Here is a 22228-nt window from a genome sequence, read left to right on the forward strand (position 1 = left end):
CCTCATTCCGGAAACTACTTCCGTCGCTTTCTAAAAACGTTGAGGAAGTGCAGTCTAACCTTATTAAATTCTCTGAGCACTCAGCTTGCCGCAGTGATATACCCAATAAGATGACTTAGATGGAAAAGCGACAGGTACATTAACCAATAAGATGTCATATCCTCTTTTCCGTTCTGGGCTACACAGTGCCCAATCAGAGATATGCTTCCGGGTTCAGAGGCGGTGCTTCTGAAATTTTGTCCAATAGAAGTCTCAATGGCGAGGAAGGCGGGGCCAGATCTTTAGACGCCGGAGAGCGGCTGGCTCCGCCCGGGCCGGAAAGATGGCGGTCCTGGCACCTCTGATTGCTCTAGTGTATTCAGTACCAAGGCTTTCGCGATGGCTGGCCCGACCTTACTGCCTTCTGTCTGCCCTGCTCTCTGCTGCCTTCCTACTTGTCAGGAAACTCCCGCCGCTCTGCAACGGTCTGCCCACCCAACGCGAAGACGGTAATCCGTGTGACTTTGACTGGGTGAGCGCCTCTTTGTAGCCCCGACCTTGACTGTCTCTGCCCCCGCCAGGTGCAGCTAGAGCCCCGGGTTCGCCTTTCGGACCACGCCTTGGGTTTTGAGGCCGTGGCAGGCTTACAGACGTAGAGTGTAGGGCCCAGACTCGTACGTATTTAGGATGGGAAAATGGGGATCCGCCTCGTCGTATCCCCTGCACCACAGCCCGGAGTCTTCTCATCATTCATACAGTCAGTCTTAGCAAAATTCTACACATGCACAACGCTGCACCGAGCTGGCGAGGTAGACAAAGCGAGTATTCCGGGATTTTTGTTCCTTGTTTACTCTTGAGGTGAGATGCTGGGGATGGTACCCAAGGCCTTGCGCAAGCCAGGCAAGCGCTCTACCACTGAGCTGCCTCTCCATTCCTCCTTGTATTTTTCTTTTCTTTTCTTTTTTCTTTTCGGAACCCAGGGGCATTTGACCTCCAAGCTACACCCCCTGCCCTATTTTTTATTCCTTATTTTGAAACCGGGTCTCACTGAGTTGCGGAGGGCCTCACTAAGTAGCTGAGGCTGACCACGAACTGCCATCCTCCGGTCTCAGCCTCCCGAATGCTGGGATCACAAGCGTGCGCCACCACGCCCGGCTTCCATTCCTCCTTTTCTTTGAGTTAGAAATTGATTTTGGCCTGATTACGCGACTTGCCCAAGGTCACACAACTCTTGAGTGCCTGAGTGTTTACAGTTCTGGCCACAGTACTTGCGCACATTATCAGCCACTATTTGAAAGAGTAAGTAAACCTTTTCAGACTGCACACGCTATGCCGAGCACCATGCAGGAGCCTGAAGATGTGTAATTGGAAAAGACTCTGAGGCTTATTGAAAAGGAATTGTAAAGAAGCCTGTTCTGAGCTCCTTGCTCTGCTTCCTCCCTGGGAATGAAGGGATAGCTAAAAAAAAAAAAAAAAAAAAAAAAAAAAAGCCTTGGGTGTGATGGTGCAGATTTGAGATCCCAGTATGTGTGAGGCTGAGACAGGAGGATCTCAGGTTTGTGGCCAGCCTCAGCAATTTAGTGAGGCCTTCCTTAACTTAGTGAAACCCTGTTTCAAAATAAAAGAATACAATAGGGCTGTGGGTGTGGCTTAGAGGTAGAATGAATGCCCCCTGGGTTCTATTCCCAGTGCCACCCCACCCCAAAAAGAAATGTAGCCAAGCATTACACTCTCTGATGAAGAGCACCTGATAAAACATGGTCATCTAGAAACTGTCTTTTTTTTTTTTTCTAAAATCCAAAATGAGTCTTGATTTTAAGCTGAACCTACTCTTTTTTTTCTTTCTCTTTCTTTCTTTCTTTTTTTTTTTTTTTGGTGATACTGGGGTTCACGGAAGCCCTTCTACCTCCGAGCTACACTCTCAGACCTATTGTACATTTTTATTTGGAAACAGGGTCTCTTAAGCCAGCCAGGCTGGCTTCGAACCTGCGCAATCCTCCTGTCTCTGCCTCCCAAACGCAGGGATTAAAAGCGTGCGCCACCGCGCCCCGCCGAACCTACTATTACTTCCTTCCTCCTCTTGTTTATTTTTATTTTTTTTATTTAATTATTTTTCTTACTTTTTTTTTTTCTTTTGGTAGTGGTATTGGGTGATTGAACCCAGCGGCACTCTACCTCTGAACTACACCCTTAGCCCTATTTTATTATTTATTTGTTTATTTATTTCTGGTTCTGGGATTGAACCCAGGGGCATTCTACTTTCTACTTTCCAGATACACCCCAGCCCTATTTTTTATTATTTAATTTTATTTTTTAAATTTTATTTATTTATTTATTTATTTATTTATTTATTTATTTATTTATTGCGGGTCTGGGGATGGAACCCAGAGGCATTCGACCTCCAAGCTACACTCCCTGCCCAATTTTTTTTCTTTTATTTTGAAACAGGGTCTCACTGAGTTGCAGAGGACCTCACTAAGTAACTGAGGCTGGCTGCAAACCGCAGTCCTCCTGTCTGTCTCAGCCTCCCAAATGTTGGGATTACAAGTGTGTGCCACCATGCCCTGCTTTATTCTTTAATTTTAAACAAGGTCTCACTAAGTAGCTGAGGCTGGTTGCAGAGGCTGGCTTCCAATATGTAATCCTCCTGTCTCAGCCTCCCAAGTACTGGGATTATAGGCATGTGCCACTGCATGTAACCAAAGGATTTTAATAAATGTAAGGAACCTTTTATAGACTTTATTTCTCTAGCCAGGCATGGTAGTGCACACCTATAATCACAGTACTTGGGAGGCTGAGATAGGAGGATCACAGATTGGAAGCCAGCCTCTCCAATATAGTGATTTTGTTCAGCAACCTGCAACAGTTTGTCTCAAAACAAACAAACAAAAAAAAGTGCTGGAGTGTAGGTCAGAGTAGAACACCCCTCAGTTCAATTTCAACTAATCTGTCCCTCCAAAAATAAAATAGGACTGGAGGTGTAGATTGGAAGTAGAATGCCCTGTGTTCAATCCCCAGTACCAAAAAAAAAAAATATTTTTTAAAGACCATAGAAACATTGCCTAAATACAATATTTGGAGCAATATATGCAATATGTTTAAATCTTGATTTGAATTAAAAAAAAACCCTATATAGTAGTCCCTCTTACAGGTAGTTTCAGACTGTAGTCTAAAAATATTAGAGAGGGCTGGGTGTCATGGTGCATGCTTGTAATCCCAGCATTTGGGAGGAAGAGACAGGAGGAACCGGGTTGGAGGACAGCCTCAGCTACTTAGTGAGGCCCTTTGCAACACAGTGAGACCCTGTTTCAAAATAAAGAGTAAGAGCCGAGCCTGGTTCGGGAGGCTGGGACTGATCACGGTGCGCGGACTGCCTCAGCTACATAGTGAGGCCCTCTCCAACTTAGTGAGACCCTGTTTCAAAAATAAAGAATAAAAAATAGGACCGGAGGTGTAGCTTGGAGGTAGAATGCCCCTGTGTTCCACCATCAGTACCACAAAAAAAAAAAAAAGAATAAAAAATAGGGCTGGGGGTATAGCTCGGAGGTAAAATGCCTGTGGATTTCATCCCCAGTACTGCAAATAAATAAAGAAAGAAATAAGTAAATAAATAGAATGGAAATTCCAGAAGTAAGTACATCATAAGTTTTACATCGTGCATTGTAATGAAATCATGTGCGCCCCACACATACTTATTATTTCTCGGGATGTGAATAATGTCTTTGTCCACTGAACCCTGGCTGTCTGTGTCCTCTGCCCACTAGTTATTTAGTAGCTGTTTCAGTTATCAGACCAACTGTTAGGAGAATCCCAGTGCTTGTCTTCAGTTAACCCTTAGTGTATTGACTAATGGCCTCGAAGTGCAAATGTAGTGACCCTGGCAATTCAGCTATGCCAAAGGGAAGCTATAAAGTGCTTTCTTTAAGTGACAGAAGTTTTAAACTTAATAAGAAAGAGAGAGAAAATTGTATGCTTAGGTTGCTCAGGTCTCTGGTAAGAATAAGTCATCTTCATGAAATTATTTTGAAAAATAAATTTATGCTAGGTTTGTTGTACTTCAGCTTGCAGGAGTTTATGGCCATAGTTTATGGCGAGTATTCAATCAAGATGGAAAAGGCTGCTGGCCATGAGGCCACCTACCTGACTGTAATTCCAGTACTTGGGAGTCTGAGACAGGAGGATGACGGGGTTGAGGCTGGTCTCAACAATTTAGTGAGACCTTCAGCAACTTTGTGAAACTCCATTTCGAAATAAAAACTGAAGCTGGGTGTGGTGGCGCACACTTGTAATCCCGCACTTGGGAGGCAGAGACAGGAGGATCGCGCAGGTTCGAAGCCAGCCTCAGCTACTTAGTGAGGCTCTCAGCAATTAGTGAGACCCTGTTTTCAAATAAAGTATAACATAGATATGGGAGTATAGCCCGGAGGTAGAAAGCCTCTGGGTTCCACCCTCAGTACCAAAATAAATAAATAAATAAATAAAATAAATAAAATAAAAACTGAAAAGAAATGGGGGTATAGTTTGGAGGTAAAATGCCCCTGGGTTTAATCACCAGTACAAAAAAAAAAGGATTTTTTTCTTTGGACATTACACTTCTGGCCACAGTGGGAGGGTGTGGCAGGAGGATTGCCAATTCAAGGCCGTTTATGGCAATTTAGTGAGACTGTTTCTGGGAATAAAAAGCGCTAAACTGGGCGTGGTGGCACATGCTTCTAATCCCAGTTCTTGGGAGGCTGAGACAGGAGGATCGCAAGTTTGAAGCCAGCCTCAGCGACGTAGGGAGGCTGTCAGTAAGTTAGTGAGACCCTGTTTCCAAACAATAAAATAAAAAGGGCTGATGGTATAGCTCAGAGGTAGAATGTCCCTGAGTTCAATGCTCATTCCCCCAAATAAATATATAAATAATAATTAAAAAAATAAAAAGGAGCCGGGCGTGGTGGCACACGCTTGTAATCCCAGCATTCGGGAGGCTCAGACCAGAGGATCGCGGTTTGCAGACAGCCTCAGCTACTTAGTGAGGCTCTTTGCAACTCAGTGAGACCTGGTTTCAAAATAAAGAATAAAAAATAGGGCAGGAGGTGTAGCTCGAAGGTTGAATGCCTCTGGGTTCCATCCCTAGACCCGCAAAAAAAGAAATAATAATAAATAAATAAAATAAAAAGGGCTGGGATATAGCCCAGGGGTAGAGTGTTTCTGGGTTCAGTCTTCAGTACAGTAAAAGATAAAAGGGCTGGGGAGAGAGAAGAGAGAGAGGGAGGGAGGGAGGGCAAGCGCTCGCAAGCAAGCAAGCCGGGCCGGGCGTGGTGGTGCACCCTTGTAATCCAGCATTTGGAATTGAGGCTGAGACAGGAGGATTGTGGTTCGAGGGCAGCCATAGCTACTTAGGGTTCAAGGACAGCCTCAGCTACTTAGTGAGGCCCTTTGCAACTTAGTGAGGCCCTGTGTTAAAGTAAAGAATAAAAAATAAGGCTGGCTGTCGCTCAGAGGTAGAGTGCCCCTGTGTTCAATCCCCAGAGCCAATCCACCGTGCTACACATGGCGACACATGTTTGCAGTGCCAGCTTCTTGGGAGGCTGAGGCCGGAAGATGAGTTGAGTCCAGGAGCTTAAGACCGGCCTGAGTAACAAGAATCTGTTTCAAAATTTGTTTCAAATAGCCAGGCATGGTTGTGTATACTTGCAATCCCAGTACTTTTGTAATTCCAGTACTTGGGAGGCTGAGACAGAGCATCATAGGTTTGCAGCCAGCCTCAGTTGCCTAGTAAGGCCCTCCACAACTTAGTGCGACCCTGTTTTAAAATAAAGAATTAAGCTGGGTGTGTTGGGGCACACTTTAACCCCAGCATTCGGGAGGCTGAGACCGGAGGATTGCGGTTCAGAGAATTACGGTTCACGGATAGCTTCAGCTACTTAGTGAGGCCCTTCGTAACTCAGTGAGACCCTGTTTAAAAAAAAAAAAAAAGACTTTTTTTAAAAAAAAATAGGACTGAGCTGGGCGTGGTGGCCTGCTTGTAATCCCCGCACTTGGGTTCTAAGCCAGCTGTGCAGGCTTAAGAGACCCTGTTTCCAAATAAAAAAGTATAAAAATAGGTCTGGGAGTGTAGCCCAGAGGTAGAAGGGCTTCCAGGAACCCCAGTACCACCAAAAAAATAATTATAATAGGACTGAGGATGTATCTCAGAGGTAGAATGCCCCTGGGTTCCAGCCTCAGTGCTGAAAAAAGAAAAAAAAATTAAACAAACAAGCAAACACTAGGATTGGGGTTGTAGCTCAGATACAAAAACACTTAACCACTCCAGAGGTTTCAAGGGTTTTAGGAGTTGGAAGTCAAGAAACCAGATGAAGAGCTGGGGTGCCGGGGCGCACCTGCGATCCCAGTGTGGGAGGCTGAGACAGGGGGGTTGAGGGAGCACGTGATTTTCCGAGCGGCACCAGACAGTCCGGCGGGGCAGAACCCGAGCCCAGCCCTTCTGACCGGTGTTCTCCCACGCTACCTCAGCCAGCTAAGGTCTCCCCAGTTATAATTACCATTCTCAGTTTGGGTCTCTGTTGGTTTCTGTTCCATATTTGGTCCTCTTGTCCCCTCCCGCCCCCCCCCCATCCAGATCCACTCTGTTTACTGCATTCCTGTCCCTTGGATTCTGTTCCAGAGAGAAGTGGAGATCCTGATGTTCCTCAGTGCCATCGTGATGATGAAAAACCGCAGATCCAGTGAGTGGCGCCGCTTCTCAGCCGCTCCGGGTTGGCCCTGCGCCCTCTGCAGGGGCTTTTTTTTTTTTTTTTTTTTGTCCTGAGACGGGCTTTATGTAGTGAACTAGTCCCACATTTCACGCCAAGGCTGAGTTTGATCTTGGACTTCTATCGCCTTTCCCATTTCAAAGTACCCCAGGGAGAGGGACAAAGGCTGGGAGGTGGGGACCTGCAGCCCCGCCTGATCTGTGGCCTCTCTGTGTTCCAGTCACCGTGGAGCAGCACATCGGCAACATCTTCATGTTCAGCAAAGTGGCCAACGCGATTCTCTTCTTCCGCCTGGATATTCGCATGGGCCTGCTCTACATCACGCTCTGCATCGGTGCGCTGCCTGCCTTTAGTGAGGTCTTCGTAAGACGGCTGAGCTGGGCTCGGTGCCGCATGCCCATAGTCCCAGCTGCTTGGGAGGCTGCTTGAAGGCGAGCCATGTGAGAAAGGCTGGCAGCATATAGCTCAGTGGCAGAATCCCCTGGCTTCAATGCCCTGTACTGCAAAAAAAAAATAAATAAGTAAATAAATAAAACTTAGTTGTGGGAACCAAATTCCAACCCAAACAGGCTTACCCTTCTTGTACCTCATTAGTTAGTGTGTAGCTCAGATAGTAAAAGTCTAGAGACTGGCCGGGCGTGGTGGCGCACGCTTGTAATCCCCACACTTGGGAGGCAGAGACAGGAGGGTTGCACAGATTCAAAGCCAGCCGTGCTGGCTTAAGAGACCCTGTTTCCATATCAAAAAGTATAAAATAGGTCTGGGAGTGTACCCCGGAGGTAGAAGGGTTTCCAGGAACCCCAGTACCACCAAAAAAAAAAAAGAAAAAAAGAAAAAAAATCTAGAGACTGTATTTTAAGAAGGGAGCCAGCTGTGGTGATACACACTTGTGATCTTCGTACTTGGCACGCCAAACTGGAGGATGGTATGTTCAAGGACAGCCTCGGCGACACAGTGAGACTCAGTGACCCAGCAAAACCATGTTTCAAAACAAAAAATAAAAAAGGGCTGGGGGTTACAGCTCAGAAGTCGAATGCCCCTGGGTTCAATCCCCAGTATCACAAAAAAAGAGAGAAAAGAGGAAGGGAATGTGCTGGTGGTCTGCATAGGTCCACAAATATATATTCTTTGGCCGCTGAAACCCTTGAGTTGGTTTGGAAGTAAATCCCCTGCATAAGGCCTTGATGGTTTTCATCTAATGCCCGTTTTCTGTGTTCAGTGTTCCTGATGACCTGCAAACCGCCCCTGTACATGGGCCCTGAGTACATCAAGTACTTCAATGATAAAACCATTGACGTGAGTACGCGCCCTTCTGTTTCTTGGGTTCCTGGTGGGTGATTATCTAGCTCTCCGCTCACTAGGAGAAATGACTGCTTCAGAATGAAAATCAGAGTCAGGCGTGGTGGCGCACGCTTGGGAGGCAGAGGTAGGAGGATCGCGCAGGTTCAAAGCCAGCCGCGCGCTGGCTTAGGAGACCCTGTTTCCAAATAAAAATGTAAAAATAGGTCTGGGAGTGTTGCCCGGAGGTAGAAGGGCTTCCAGGAACCCCAGTACCACCAAAAAAAAAAAAAAAAGAATGAAAGTCAGGGTCACTGCGCTTCATCGTGGATGCCAGGGAGAGGGACCCAGGATGAGGAATTAGATGCTCAGGAGGGAAGCGTCCGGGTCCTTGTATGGTCCAGCTCACTGTTTCTTCCTCGTGGCAGGAGGAGCTGGAGCGGGACAAGAGGGTCACTTGGATTGTGGAGTTCTTTGCCAATTGGTCTAATGACTGTCAGTCATTTGCGCCGATCTATGCTGACCTCTCCCTCAAGTGAGTTAGCCCAAAGGGAGGGACCAGAGAAATGGAGAGGGTGGACCTTCCCTCCCCAGATGCCTGCATCTTCACTTCCTTCGTCCATTTTTCCCAGTATATTAAGTAAGATATTCTTCTCAGGTACAACTGTTCGGGGCTGAACTTTGGGAAGGTGGACGTTGGGCGCTACACTGATGTTAGTACGCGGTACGTAAAGGCTCGGGCCAGGGCTCGGGCCAGGGCGCTGAGTAGAAAATTACTTTGAGCCGGGCGTGGCGGCCATTGCTTGTAATCCCAGCTTTCGGGAGGCTGAGACGGAGGATCGTGGTTCGCGGACAGCCTCAGCTACTTTAGTGAGGGTCTCCGCGACTTAGTGAGACCGTTTCAAAACAAAGAATAAAAATAGGGCAGGAGGTGTAGCTTGGAGGTAGAATGCCCCTGGGTTCCATCCCCAGACCCACAAAAAAAAAAAAAAAGAAAGAAGGAAAGAAAATTACTTTGTGTGTTGTACACGGCGCATCTACAGAGTTCCTTCTGGGCCCTGTAGGTACAAAGTGAGCACGTCACCCCTCACCAAGCAGCTCCCTACCCTGATCCTGTTCCAAGGGGGCAAAGAAGTAATGCGGCGGCCGCTGATCGACAAGAAAGGACGCGCCGTCTCCTGGACCTTCTCTGAGGTGCGTGAAGGAGAGTAAGTGGTTTGAGAGAAGGGTGTAGAATGATGGATAGGCTTTGAAGCTCAACCTAGGTCTGATTGATTGATTGATTGATTGATTGTGGTGCTGGGGATGGAACCCCAGGGCATCCTACCTCCGAGCTACAACCCCAGCCCAATTTTTTTATTCTTTATTTGGAAACAGGGCCTCCTCACTAAGTAGCTGAGGCTGGCAGCAAATCCGGATCCTCCTGTCTCAGCCTCCCAAGTACTGGGATTACCAGTGTGCGCCACCATGCCAGGCTCCAGCCTAGGTTTTATTCCCGGCTGTGCCACTCGCCTGCTCATTTTGAGGATATAGACTAGTTCTTAGGCCTCATTTCTTTACTTTCCTGGGTACCGAAAAGGGAGGTGAGTTAAGCTAGAGCAGGTTTTTCCTCTGCTTCCTCCCATCTCTTAGTCTGTGCCTGGATGCTTCTTATTTCCCAGGCTTTCAACCCTGCCTTTCAAACCAGAGTCTGACATGTGACCTCTTTTGTGCAGGAAAATGTAATTCGCGAATTCAACTTGAATGAGCTCTACCAGCGTGCCAAGAAGCTGTCAAAGGCTGGAGACAACACCCCCCAGGAGCAGTCTGCGGCCCCGGCTTCAGATGGGGAAAGCAAGAAGGACAAATAGGACCCTTGTCTCCTGGTTACTCCTTCTCCTGTCAGTTCCAGGCACCTTTGAGGCCCTGCTCCTGCTGTAACCACAAGCCCTGCTTGGGCGTGGCCTTTCTTTTTCCCCCCCTGTTTGGGTGGGCAGGGAGCTGCTTCTCATTTTAAAGAAGCATCCAGGGAATTGTCAGGCACCCCACTGGAAAGCTGCCCTTTTGTGGCCAACTGTTTCCCTAAGGAAGGGAGAGGTCTCTTAAGATGGAGGAGGAACTGGTTTCCTTCCAGGCTTGGGCCAGTGTGTGACCTACTATTCATCACTCAGACATCACCATCCTGTGGTTTCATTAGTCCTCTTGATGGACTTGCACAGCCCAGTCTAGATTAAACCCTGACCTGATGCCAGGGTATAGCAGTAGGAGTTTTCCCTCAAGGACCCTTGCTTTCCTTAGGCCCCCCTGGCTTGTCTGTAGCATTCATTAAACAATTATAAGCCTCAATTTGTTACTGGGCCCCAGAGAAACCTTCACCCACAGAGTTTTCGTCACTGAAAAGAGTACTGAGCCATCCCCTTATCCTGTGGGGATCCAAAGCTTTTATGATGCTTGCGTGTGTGGTGGGACCTAGAGGAGAAAGCCCCTGGGTTGGACTGTCCTTTTCTCCTACCTACTCCCCGCACCCGCAGATGGTTTTCCATTATAAAGAGACTGGGATTTGGTTTTGTTTGCCCCTTTGTGTGTCTCTTTTGCATTTGACAAGCCTGCAGTAGGGTGTGGTGGCACTGGTCTATAATTCCAGGCCAGCTTCTGCAACTTGGTGAGATCTTGTTCCAAAACTTTAAAGGGGGTGGGGGGTGGGGGAGCTAGGAATGTAAGAAGGTCGAATGCCTCTGGCTTCATCCCCTAGTACCAAAAAGAAAAGGCTGGTAACTGCAGAGCAATTGCCCATCTTTTTATATTTTTCTTTTTTCTCTTTTATTTGTTGTGGTGGAGATTCAATCCAGACATTCTACCTCGTAGCTGCCCCCCAGCCCTTTTTTTTTTTTTTTTTTAATTTGGAAACAGTCTGGATAAATTGGTGATAGCCCAAGTTGCTGAGGCTGGCTTCGAACCTGCAATCCTGTCTCAGTCTCCCAAATACTGGAATTATATGCTTGAGCGACACACCTGGCTTTTTTCTTTTTAAAGAGGGACTTACAAAATTGCCCCTGCCCCGGCTGATCTCATCTGTGACCGTATTCCCTCAGCATCCCCTGTAGCAGGTTTACAGAAGTGCCACCAGCCCAGCTGAGCCCAGGTTTTTGTATCAGAGGACATCCTATTTCTCCAAAGTTTCGGTATTGATTCCTAGGATCGGCAACAAATGGTTGGGGAAGGCGAGATTCTATAATACAGATCACTACTGCTGGGAGGGAGAATCGTATTGTCCTCGGACCCAGGGGAGGAAGGGCTCGGGACTGTAATAGACTACACCATTCAGAGCGACCTGACTTGGGGTGGGAAGGAAACCAAGCTTTCAGAGGCGAGGCCTCCTCCCACCTGCCCCGCGGCGCGCAGCGTGGTGCACCTCTGGGCTCGGGCCGGGGGGCGGGGCCTGCAGAGCACGTGGGGTCCGCTCCTCGAGGCTCCTCCCTCCGGAATGGGGCATGCGGGTCACGTGGGGTCGGCGGTGGGCCGGCTTCTGAAGGCTCCTCCCTCCGGGGAGGGGCCTGCGGATCGCTGGGCGCTGTGATGGGGCCGACTCGTCGAGGCTCCTCCCCGGGGCGGGGCGTGGCGGTGGGACCGGCTCCTCCCCGGGGCGGGGCCTGCGGGCCACGTGGGCTTCGCGCCCGCGCTTTCAGAAACTCTGGGGTCTGTTCGCTCCTGCGCCCGGGGGCTCGGTCCCGCGTCCGTCGCGTGATTGTCCCGCCGGGGCCGCGTCCTCACCCTCTTCTGCCCTGTGGGCTCGGCTCGCGGCAGGACCGCAGCGCCATGGCTCCTCGCGGGAGGAAGCGGAAGGCGGAGGCCCCGGCGGCCGAGGCCGAGGAGAAGCGGGAGAAGGCGGCGGGCGGCGGGGAGGCGGCGGCCGTGGTCATCGAGCACTGGTGAGGGCCGGCGGGGAATGGGGGGCGGGCGGGGGGCGGGCGGCGGCGGCGGCGGGCTGACCGGCCTCTGTCCCCCGCAGCACCAGCTGACGGGTCTACGCGCGCCACGCCGCGGCCCTGAGCTCGGCGCTGCGCCTGCAGGCGCCCGGGCTCGCGGTGGAGCTGAACCCCGCCAAGCCCCGCAGGGGCAGCTTCGAGGTGACGCTGCGGCGCGCGGACGGCAGCTGTGAGTGCGGGGCGCCCGGGGGCGGGGGCGCCGGCCGGGGCGCGCGTGACTCGGGCCTTTCCCAGGTGCTGAGCTCTGGACTGGGATTAAGAAGGGGCCCCCGCGCAAACTCAAGTTCCCTGAGCCTCAAGACGTGGTGGAAGAACTGAAGAAACGCCTCTCTTAGGGAGGTCGGGGCAGAAGTCCTCATGCTGAGGTTTGTACTGGGACAGGGGAATTCGTCTCAGGGTGGCTACTTGCAAAGGAGAACTTTATGCTAGTTTATTTCGTACAAGCTAAGAAAAGGGGCCTCATACCTGTACACCTGTTTTTAAACCTTTCCTTTCACTGCCTATAAACTGAATCGTTGAGTACTGGTGGGAATTATTTATGTGGATGTGTGTAACACATAGTACTTGGAATAGGAGCATTCTGTCCCGAGCGACACACTGCAGCCCTTTTTCATTTTGAAACAAAAATCTGGCAAAATTGCTGGGCTGAGCTGGGCGTGGTGGAGCACGCTGAAGCCCTTTGCAACTCAGTGAGATCCTGTTTCAAAAAAAAAAAAAAAAGGTCTGGGGGTGTGGCTCAGAGGTAAAATGCCCCTAGGTTAAGTCCCCAGTACTGCAAATAAATTGCTGGGCTGGCCTTGAACTTGCTACCCTTTGTGTGTGTGCTGGGGGTGGAGCCCAGGGGCATTCTACCTCTGATCTACACTCCCAGCTGTATTTTATTTTTATATTTGCAGTACTGGGGATTGAACCCAGGGGCATCCTACCTCTGAGCTACACCCACAGTCCTGTTTTTTTTTTTTTTTTTTTTTCCCCCTGTGGTACAGGGGATGGAAACCAAGGGCATTCCGAACTCCATCCCCAGCCCTGTTTTTTTTTATCCTTTATTTTGAAACAGGTCTCATTAAGTTGCAGAGGGGCTAAGAACCTGAGGCAGACCTCAAACCTGCATGCCTCCCGTCTCAGCTTCCCAACTGCGATTACAAACATGGGCCACCACGTGTGACTTTATTTTTTTGAAATGGGTTCTTACCAAGTTGCTGAGGGGTCGCTAAATAGCTGAGGCTGGCCACAGAGCTGGGTCCTCTGGTCTCAGCCTCCCAAGTACTGGGGATTACAAGCTTGGCCACATGTGCTACTGGTAAATGATTCTTTGTAGATGTGTGATTTGTCGGTGCTATTGGTTGTAGCCCTGGGGGTATGTGATAATTAAGTATTTGAAAATTAATTTCTGCACTCCTGCATTCATGGTGGCTCTTTTAATTCCATGAATTAGTTGTGTATTTAAATTTACCTTAGTGGATTAAAATCGTTAACGTGTTTTTGTAGGAGTCTTTTGTAAGAGTCAGTGATTTCCCTTTTTTTTTTGTGGTGAGGGTGGAACCCAGGGGCTTTTCTACCTCCAGGCTACACTCCCAGACCTATTTTATTTGGAAGCAGGGACTCACTAAGTTGCTGAGAGCCTAAGTTGCCGAGGCTGGCTTTGAACCTGTGATCCTCCTGTCTCAGCCTCTCAAGTGCTACGGGTATTACAAGCGTGCGCCGCCACGCCTGGCTTGATTTCCCCATTTTATTGGCAGATTCTTCCTATCCTCATGTGCCCACCTTTGTTCCTCTTTTTTCCAGTGCTTGTTCTTTACTAATTGTCCCCGATCAGGAACACTGTACTACAGGACGGTCACTCCTGGCTTTAAGGACTTTTGTCTGATCCTAGTGCTTTGGACTTGTCAGGCAAATATGTCTAATGTGCTTTGGGGATGGTACAAGCCTTGCCCTCCTGGATTTGTACATTCAGGGGTAGGGGAGTAAGTCTTCCTTGTCTTGTGATTGCTTGGATTCCTTCTAACTTTTCCCTTCTCATTTTTCAGCTTTCTGTTCCTGGTGATGTTGGAACATTTATGACGGGACATGGCCAAACATCAGTCATGTACCTGAAGCCATGTTTTCTTCTCATCCAGAAATGATGGTTCAGATGTGAGGCAGCCCTCTAGTAAGGCATTGTAAAAGTGTTTGGATTTGATTTGTTCAATAAAAAGTTAAAATGAAATATCTGAGTAAGAGTAAAATTTAATGTTAAGGGGTAGACAAAGCCAGCTATGGGGTTGGTGGTCCTTGTATTTTTCAATGCTCAAGGTTACCAATTAGCCTGAACTTGTAGGGTCTCTAGTAAGGCATGTGAAATACCCAGAAAAACTATTGGAGCAAAGTAATTGTTTAAAAAAATAAAATTTTAAAGCAGTTTATTCTCCCCCACTGTACCCCCAATTTACTTTCTCAAAATGATGGTAGAAGTACATCTTCTGGTTCCTGTAGATGTTTTACCCAGACTTCCCATACTGGTGGTGAGTAAACCCACAAACTTTAGATGCTGGATAATATCCCATCTTGCATCTTCTGAGATACTTTATCTTAAACACAACACCACAGTGTTCTTTCTCAGCTTTCCTGAATTTGCAGTGACTAGATCCCTCATGAACTGAGACCCCTGGCTTTACCAATTATCTACAGCCTGGAATTGGGGACCATACAATTTGTTTCACTTCTTACTGACTGGGAAAGTAGATTACAAAAAAGATAGTTCAAGTTCATAATTTTCTACCTATGGTACTACTTGACTTCTGCCTGGCTCCCAAGGCCTGGAGGAGACCTATGAGCCTCTTGTGCCCAGAGGACATAGCTTGTGCTAGTTTTTCTGCCAGTAGGCCTTCTGCTAGCCAACACTTCCCACCCTCCCAGGACCCCGAACCAGTCTTCCCACCTCCCCTACGTTAGTATATCTACCTCTGTTTCTGACTCTGAGGAAGGGTCAGGCCATACAGAGGGGATACTAGTGGGTACTAGTCTGCCCTCTGCTGTCCAGTCTACCACATCAATCTCTTCGTCTTCAGAGCTGGCAGGAAGTGGGTCCAGCAGCTCAGAGTTAGCAAATACTTCCTTGCTTCCCTCTGGAGCAGGGTACAATACCTCGTCCATGGTTAGGGACACTTCAAGCCCAGTCTCTGCCCAGTCTGAGCATGGCGGGGAGAGGTCCCCATAAGGTCTTTGGGGAGGGTCAGAGGAGTCAATACAGAGAAGTTTATCTCCCTGACCATCCAGTGGCTGGGAGTTAGTAATTTCCAGGTGTGGATTCCAAGAGCCGCCCACTGAAAGCACCTCTCCTTCATTCACCTCAGAAGGCATGACGAGGGGGCTCAGGGGCTCAACTGGCACTTTGTTTTCAGAAGGCAGGATAAGGGGACTGAGAGGCTCTAAAGACTCTTTGTTCTCATCAACAGGTTCTTTTTCTAATCCTGCGAGCTCCCTGGGCCAGAGTTCCATGTCTGGCAAACACCATTCTTCTCCTTCAATCCAGTTCTTTCCTGTTTCTGTCAGATGGTAACTAGGGGTTCTGCAGCCCTCAGCCCCTGGACTCTCCAGAGACCCTACAGGGGGCTCAATGTCTGAGCCACATAACATGAAGTCAAGGATCTCTTCCAGCTCACTGGTGGCTGCAGCACTCGTGATCCGGTACTCCTCGGCTTCACAGGGCTGCCGGAGCAGGGCTGTGTTAAATGCATACGGCTCTCTGCAGTCAATATTCAATGCAGGTGCCTTCCCTACCAGCTCTAGACTGGACCCAAACTCAGACTTCACCACAGGGTGGTCTGGGGAGTGGCCAGCGGAGATCAGAATGTCTTGCAGCCTAGAGCTCTCAGGGGAGTCCTGACTCAGTTCTACTCTAGCAGATGACATTTCCTGTTCATTAACTGAGGAGAGGCGAGTCCCTGGAGGTTCTTCTGAGTCTGCTACAGGTGCTGGGGTCTGGGAGCTATCTTGAGAGTTTTTGAGGGGAGGTTCCTGCACCACCTCCCAGCAAGTCCCATTTACAATCTTTCGAAGTTTTACTCTTCCAATCTGCCCCTCCTCTGCACAGTCTGCGTTGGGAGCCCTGACTTCAGGGCTCCGCTTCTTACTCCCACCTGTCTTCCCAAGACCAGATGGACTTGGGGTGCTCTGTAGAGGACTAGCTCTCCCTAGCTTCTCCTTGTCATCTGGCACTTCTTTCTTTATACTCCTCTTCCGCCAAAGACGCCGGCCCGGGGCTGCTTGTACCGAGCTGGGTCCGCTTAAAATGCTAGAAGGCTTCGATGTACAGATATCAGGCGATGGCTTTGAACGACTTAGCCTGATCTTTCTAGGCAACAGTCGCTCATCCACAGAAGGGTATAAGCTGGGTGGGGAAAGGGCAGGACCAAGGGCAGCGTCATTTCTGTTCTCCTTGGGCCCCTGACTGTGGCTTGATGGAGAAGAGTGTTTTTCTTGTAGAGTCGGGCAGGTTCTAACCTTCCTCTTGAGCAGAAGAGTGCCGGATGAGTTCTCTGCATCTGGTTGGTTGCTCTTTTCCTGGGGAACCTCTTCCTTCCCCAAAGACTTCAACCTCACGACTCCAAGAGGACAGGGAGCCTGGGTAATAGGCAGTGGAGTTCGAGGGCGGCGGCTGGGTGGCACCACTCTGGCAGAGATTGGTGTAGTGCTTGGTAGCTGTAAACACTCTCGGTTCAGTCTTCGGCCCTGTGGGGACTTCACCAACTTTCCACCCTCTAGTTGAAGAGATTCTAGCTCAGATACACGGAGCTGACGAGCAGCAGAAAGCACATCCTGGGCTTCTTCTTGAGATACTTCCATCTCCGAGGTATAGAGGAAGTCCACCAGCTTCCTAAGCGTTCTGATCTTCAGGCCCCCCAGCTCCAGTACCACCTTCCGTCCCTGAGCTGGCCTTTCTCGCTCCAGGCGTTCTGTAAAGAAGGGGCTGCAGGCTGATAGGATGCAGCAGTGGGCTGGGACTGCCTCACCTGGAGGGAAACGCATAGTTACGTATAGACTGGTGTGTTCATGGGCCAAACAGCTATTACCAACAAAACAAAACAAAACAAAAAAAAACCCAAAAAACTAAGTAGCTGAGGCTGTTGGTGAACCGCAATCCTCTGGTCTCAGCCTCCCGAATGCTGGGATTATTATTATTATCGTGTGTGTGTGTGGTACTGGGGTTCCTGGAAGCCCTTCTACCTCCGGGCTACACTCCCAGACCTATTTTATATTTTTATTTGGAAACAGGGTCTCTTAAGCCAGGGTGGCTGGCCTTGAACCTGTGTGATCCTCCTGTCTCTGCCTCCCAAGCACGGGGATTACAAGCGTGCGCCACCATGCCCAGCTAGATCTTTTTTTTTGGTGGTACTGGGGTTCCTGGAAGCCCTTCTACCTCCGGGACATACTCCCAGACCTATTTTATATTTTTTGATTTGGGAACAGGGTCTCTTAAGCCAGCGAGGCTGGCTCTGAACCAGCGCGATCCTACTGTCTCCTCCTCCCAAGCACAGGAATTACAAGCGTGCATCACAATGCCTGGCTTCCGACTGCTGGGATTATAAACGTGTGCTACCATGCTCGGGTCCTTTTTTAATTTTAACACCAAGTCCTGCTAAGGTTTCCAAGCTAGTCTGGAACCTTAGACACAGCTGTGAGATCCTACCTCAGCCTCCTGAATTGCTGGGATTATAGGAGTGCATCACCATTCTAGGCTACAATCTCTTTTTTTTTTGCAGTACTGGAGATGGAACCCAGGGGCATTCTACCTCCAAACTACATCCAGCCCTACTTTTTATTCTTTATTTTGAAACAAGTTGTGAGGGCCTCACTAAATAGTTGAGGCTGGCTGCAAACCTGCGATTTTCCTGTCTCAGCCTCCCAAGTACTGGGATTACAAGCGTGCGCCACCACACCTTGCTTACAATCCTTTTTAATAAATAAAGACTCCTACCCTAGAGAGATAAAATTACTTGCTCATTTGGCAGTTATTAAGTAAAAGAACTAGGACTAAATGCAGGGCTTTTGACTCCTATAATCATGAGCCTTTTACATTACACCAGAATCTACTTCATGCTGATTTAACATTTTCACATGAAAAGAAGAGTGGAAATAAATTATATACATAGAGAAAGAAGTTGTTTTTTTTTTGGTAACACGGTCTTGCTAAGTTGCTGTGAGTCTCTCTAAACTGCTGAGGCTGACTTTGAACCTGAGGTCCTCCTGTCTCAGCCAGGAGGATTACAGGCATGTGCTGTTTTATAGAATTTCTATGCTTATGAAACTTTTACCATTAGTTTCTTTTTTTTTTTTTCAGTACTGGGGATTGAACCCAGGAGCATTCTACCTCCAAGCTATACCCCCAGCTCTATATTTTATCATTATTTTGAAACAAGATCACTAAGTTGCGAAGGACCTCACTAAGTAGCAGATGCTGGCCTCAAACCTGTGGTCCTCCTGTCTCAACCCCTTTTTTTCCTTTGAAAAGGTAAAAAAGCACCAGGCGTGGTGGCACACGCTTGTAATCCCAGCATGTGGGAGGACAGGAAGATCATGGTTCGAGGCTAGCTTCAGCTACTTAGTGAGGCACTTTGCAATTTAGTGAGATCCTGTTTCAAAATAAAGAATAAAAAAATAGGAGCCGGCCAGGTGTAGTGGCGCACGCTTGTAATCCCAGCACTTGGGAAGCGGAGACTGGAGGATCACACAAGTTTGAAGCCAGCCTCAACTACTTAGAGAGGCTCTCAGAAACTTAGTGAGACCCTGTTTCTAAATAAAATATAAAATAGGGCTAGGAGTATAGCCCGGAGATAGAAAGCCTTTGGGTTCCACACCACCAGTACCAAAAAAAAAAAAAAAAAAAAAAAAAAAAGGAGCCGGGCATGGTGGCACATGCTTATAATCCCAGCACTTGGGAGGCTGAGACAGGAGGATCGCACAGGTTTGAAGCCAGCCTCAGCTACTTAGTGAGACCCTTCACAACTCAGTGAGACCCTGTTTCAAAATAAAGAGTAAAAATTGGGCAGGGGGTGTACCTTGGAGATCAAATGCCTCTGGGTTCCATCCCCAGCCCAGTAAAAAATAAATAAATAAATAAATAGGTCTGGGAGTATAGCCCAGAGGTAGAAAAGCCCCTGGGTTCCACCCTCAGTACCACAATAAATAAATAAATAAGATAAAAAATAAAAAAGAATAAAAAAGGGCTGGGGGTGTAGCTCGGAGGTAAAATGCCCCTGGGTATTATCCCCAGTACCACACACACCCCAAAAAAATGGTAAAAAAGCATAGTCACGTGGCATGGTGGCACATGCCTGTAACTCTAGTACATGGGAGGCCAAGATAAGAGGATCATAGATTGAGGACAGCGTCAGCAACTTAGCAAGACTCTCCGTAATCTTGTGGGACCCTGTTTTATTTAATTAATTAATTTGTTTATTATTTATTTATTTATTTATTTATTTATTTATTTATTGTGGTACTGGGGATGGAACCTAGGGGCTTTCTACCTTCGGGCTATACTCTCAGACCTATTTTACATTTTATTTGGAAATAGGGTCTCGCTAAGTTGCTGAGCACCTCACTAAGTAGCTGAGGCTGGCTTTGAACCTGTGCGATCCTCCTATCTCAGCCTCCGAAGTGCTGGAATTACAAGCGTGTACCACCATGCCTGGCTTGTGGGACCCTGTTTTAAAAACAAAAAATAAGTTGGGCATGATGGCACACATCTGTAATCCCAATACTTGGAAGGCTGAAACAGGAAGATCACAGGTTTGAAGTCAGCCTCAACAAACTAGTGAAGCTCTGAGCAACTTAGTGAGACCCTGTTTCAAAATAAACAGTAAAATGGGGATGGGGGTGTAGCTCAGATAGAGCCACTCTCCCTGTTCAATCCCCAGTACTTAAAAACGAACAAAACAGGGCATGGTGGTATACACTTATAATCCCAATACTTGGGAGGCTGAGACAGGAAGATCGCGGGTTCACAGCCAGCCTCAGGTACTTAGGCCCTCTGACACTTTGTGAGACCCTGTTTCCAAATAAAGATTTAAAAAATATGGCTGAGAAGCCAGGCGTGGTGGCCCATGCTTGTAATCCCAGCATTTGGGAGGCTGAGATTGGAGGACCGCGATTCAAGGACAGCCTCAGCTACTTAGGCCCTTTGCAACTAAGTGAGACCCGGTTTCAAAATAATGATAAATTAATAAATAAAAACGGTAACTGTCCTAGAAACAAGCAGCTCCTTACTAAATATTTTACAGTACTCAAAGGGAATAACATCCTCCTGGTTTTGTCCTTCACTCCTAGCCTTACCCTCATTTTATCTTATGACTTTATCTCTTGAGTGTTCAGTTGAGTTGCTACCAGTCTTACCTTCTGCCTGCAGAAGCACATCACAGAACACACCACTCTGCTGTTGGTGATGAAGCTGCAGAAAAGCTAACCGAAGGAACCGGGGGTTCCTGTATAGGATTTTGGAACTGGCGGGAGAGCACATGTTTTCAGTCTCTTAATAAACTTAGATTTTCATGGACCAGGTTCCTGTAGGTGAGAGAATATATTTCAGATTTGGGGTAATACCTAATTTTTTTTTTTTGCATTTGAAATGGCAGAAAAATTCTGAAAATGACAGACAATAATATAAGTTGAGGAAGCAGCCCAGAAGTTGTGCCAAGAATATCTCAAGAATAATATTGCCAGGCATGGTGGCATGTACATAATCCTAGTACTTGGGGGCCAAGACAGGAGGATTATAGGTTTGCAGCCAGCCTCAGCAACTTAGACCATGTTTCAAGATCATAAATGAAAATAGGGCTTGGACTCCAGGTGTGGTGGAACAGGCTTGTAATCCCAGTACTTGGGAGGCTGGGCTGAGAGGATCACTAAGCCTCAGCAACTTAAGGAGAGTCCTTTGCAACTTAGTGAGACCCTTTTTCAAAATAAAAAAATAAAAAAGGGCTGAGGTATGTATTGCTCAGAGATAGAATGGTACTGGGTTCAATCTCCAGTAGCCCCCCACATACACACACCAATAGGGCTGGGGGTATAGTTTAGAGGTATAATGCCCAAATTCAACCTCTAGCAAAAAAACAAACAAACAAACAAAAAAAAAAACCCCAAAAAACCAGAAAGAAAGAAAAAAAAAATAAATGATATCATGGGGCTGAAGGTGTATATTAGAGTAGTACTTGCCTACCATAGAAGAGGCCCTGGGTTCAATCCCCAGCAGCCCTCTTCCCCAAAGAAAGAAGGAAGTTGGGCATGGTGACACATGCCTGTAATCCCAGTAATTGGGAGGTGGAGACAGGAGAATCAAAGATTCTAGGCCAGCCTCTGCAATTTAGTGAGATCCTGTCAAAATAAAAAGGGCTGGGGGATAGCCGGGCGTGGTGGGGCACGCTTGTAATCACAGCATTCGGGAGACTGAGACAGAAGAATCGTGGTTCGTGACAGCCTCAGCTACTTAGTGAGGCCCTCTGCAACTCAGTGAGACCCTGTTTCAAAATAAAGAATAAAAAATAGGGCTGAGGGTGTAGCTCGGAGGTAAAATGCCCCTGGGTTCAATCCCTAGTACTGGGAAAAAAAAAAAAAAAAAAAAAAGGGCTTCGGGGGTGCAGTTTGGAGGTACAATGCCTCTGGGTTCAATCTCCAGTACCAATAAATAAATGAAAGAAAGAAATGAAGGAAGGAAATCATCATAGTAGTTACCTTTGAGAGCTCAGAGGTAAGTCTAGGTTTAAATGATGTCTCTTATTCATTAGCCTAGCTGCAAAATCTCACACAGGTGAGCTAACTTCTCAGAGTCTCACTTTCCTCGTCCATGAAATGGGAATAATAACAGTACTTACCTTGTAGGGCTGTTTTAAAAATTAAATGAGTCAATGAAGGCAAAACTGCTTAGCAATTTTATGCCAGGCACACAAAATAACTATTATTCCCCAAATGGTAGCTATCATTATCCTTCAAATATCTTCATTCATATCACTACTGAGACTCAGCTCGGGTGCTAACTACTCATTCTTTCTGAGTATCACATCCCAGTTCCCTGGGTTTAATCCTCAGTTAACACTTGTAAAGGAACAATACTGGGTATAAAACTCTCTCTAGGAAGTCATATGTGCCTTCTTTTCTCTGAGCACTCTACCACACTAGCCAGCAGAGGGTGCACCACAAAGAGAAACGACCAAACTTGATGGAAAGTCTCTCACAGAAACCAGGACATACACATCGCTTCCCTTGGTTCAATTGTACTTGACCAAATCTCGAACC

The 22228-nt window shown here is 47.7% G+C and overlaps 3 protein-coding genes across 3 annotated transcripts; 2 read left to right on the forward strand and 1 right to left on the reverse strand.

The window, feature by feature from the left end:
- Window positions 1–292: 292 nt before the first annotated feature.
- TMX2 (thioredoxin related transmembrane protein 2) lies at window positions 293–9844 on the forward strand (the record flags this gene model as incomplete). The annotated part of the gene is made up of 8 exons (XM_080698456.1): window positions 293–511; window positions 6629–6689; window positions 6937–7050; window positions 7936–8012; window positions 8423–8529; window positions 8653–8718; window positions 9059–9188; window positions 9710–9844. The coding sequence occupies exons 1-8, from the start codon at window positions 323–325 to the stop codon at window positions 9842–9844; spliced, it is 879 nt and encodes a 292-aa protein (XP_080554582.1). The 5' UTR covers window positions 293–322.
- Window positions 9845–11789: 1945 nt separating this feature from the next.
- Window positions 11790–12294, forward strand: SELENOH (selenoprotein H; the record flags this gene model as incomplete). The annotated part of the gene is made up of 3 exons (XM_080700249.1): window positions 11790–11902; window positions 11983–12128; window positions 12194–12294. 3 exons carry the CDS (start codon window positions 11790–11792, stop codon window positions 12292–12294), a joined length of 360 nt encoding a protein of 119 aa, XP_080556375.1.
- Window positions 12295–14881: 2587 nt separating this feature from the next.
- BTBD18 (BTB domain containing 18) lies at window positions 14882–20456 on the reverse strand (the record flags this gene model as incomplete). The annotated part of the gene is made up of 2 exons (XM_080704121.1): window positions 14882–16950; window positions 20333–20456. 2 exons carry the CDS (start codon window positions 20454–20456, stop codon window positions 14882–14884), a joined length of 2193 nt encoding a protein of 730 aa, XP_080560247.1.
- Between the last annotated feature and the right edge of the window lie 1772 nt (window positions 20457–22228).

The sequence above is a fragment of the Muscardinus avellanarius genome (genome assembly GCF_963383645.1).
Source record: "Muscardinus avellanarius genome assembly, chromosome: 1".
NCBI classification, from domain to species: domain Eukaryota; kingdom Metazoa; phylum Chordata; class Mammalia; order Rodentia; family Gliridae; genus Muscardinus; species Muscardinus avellanarius.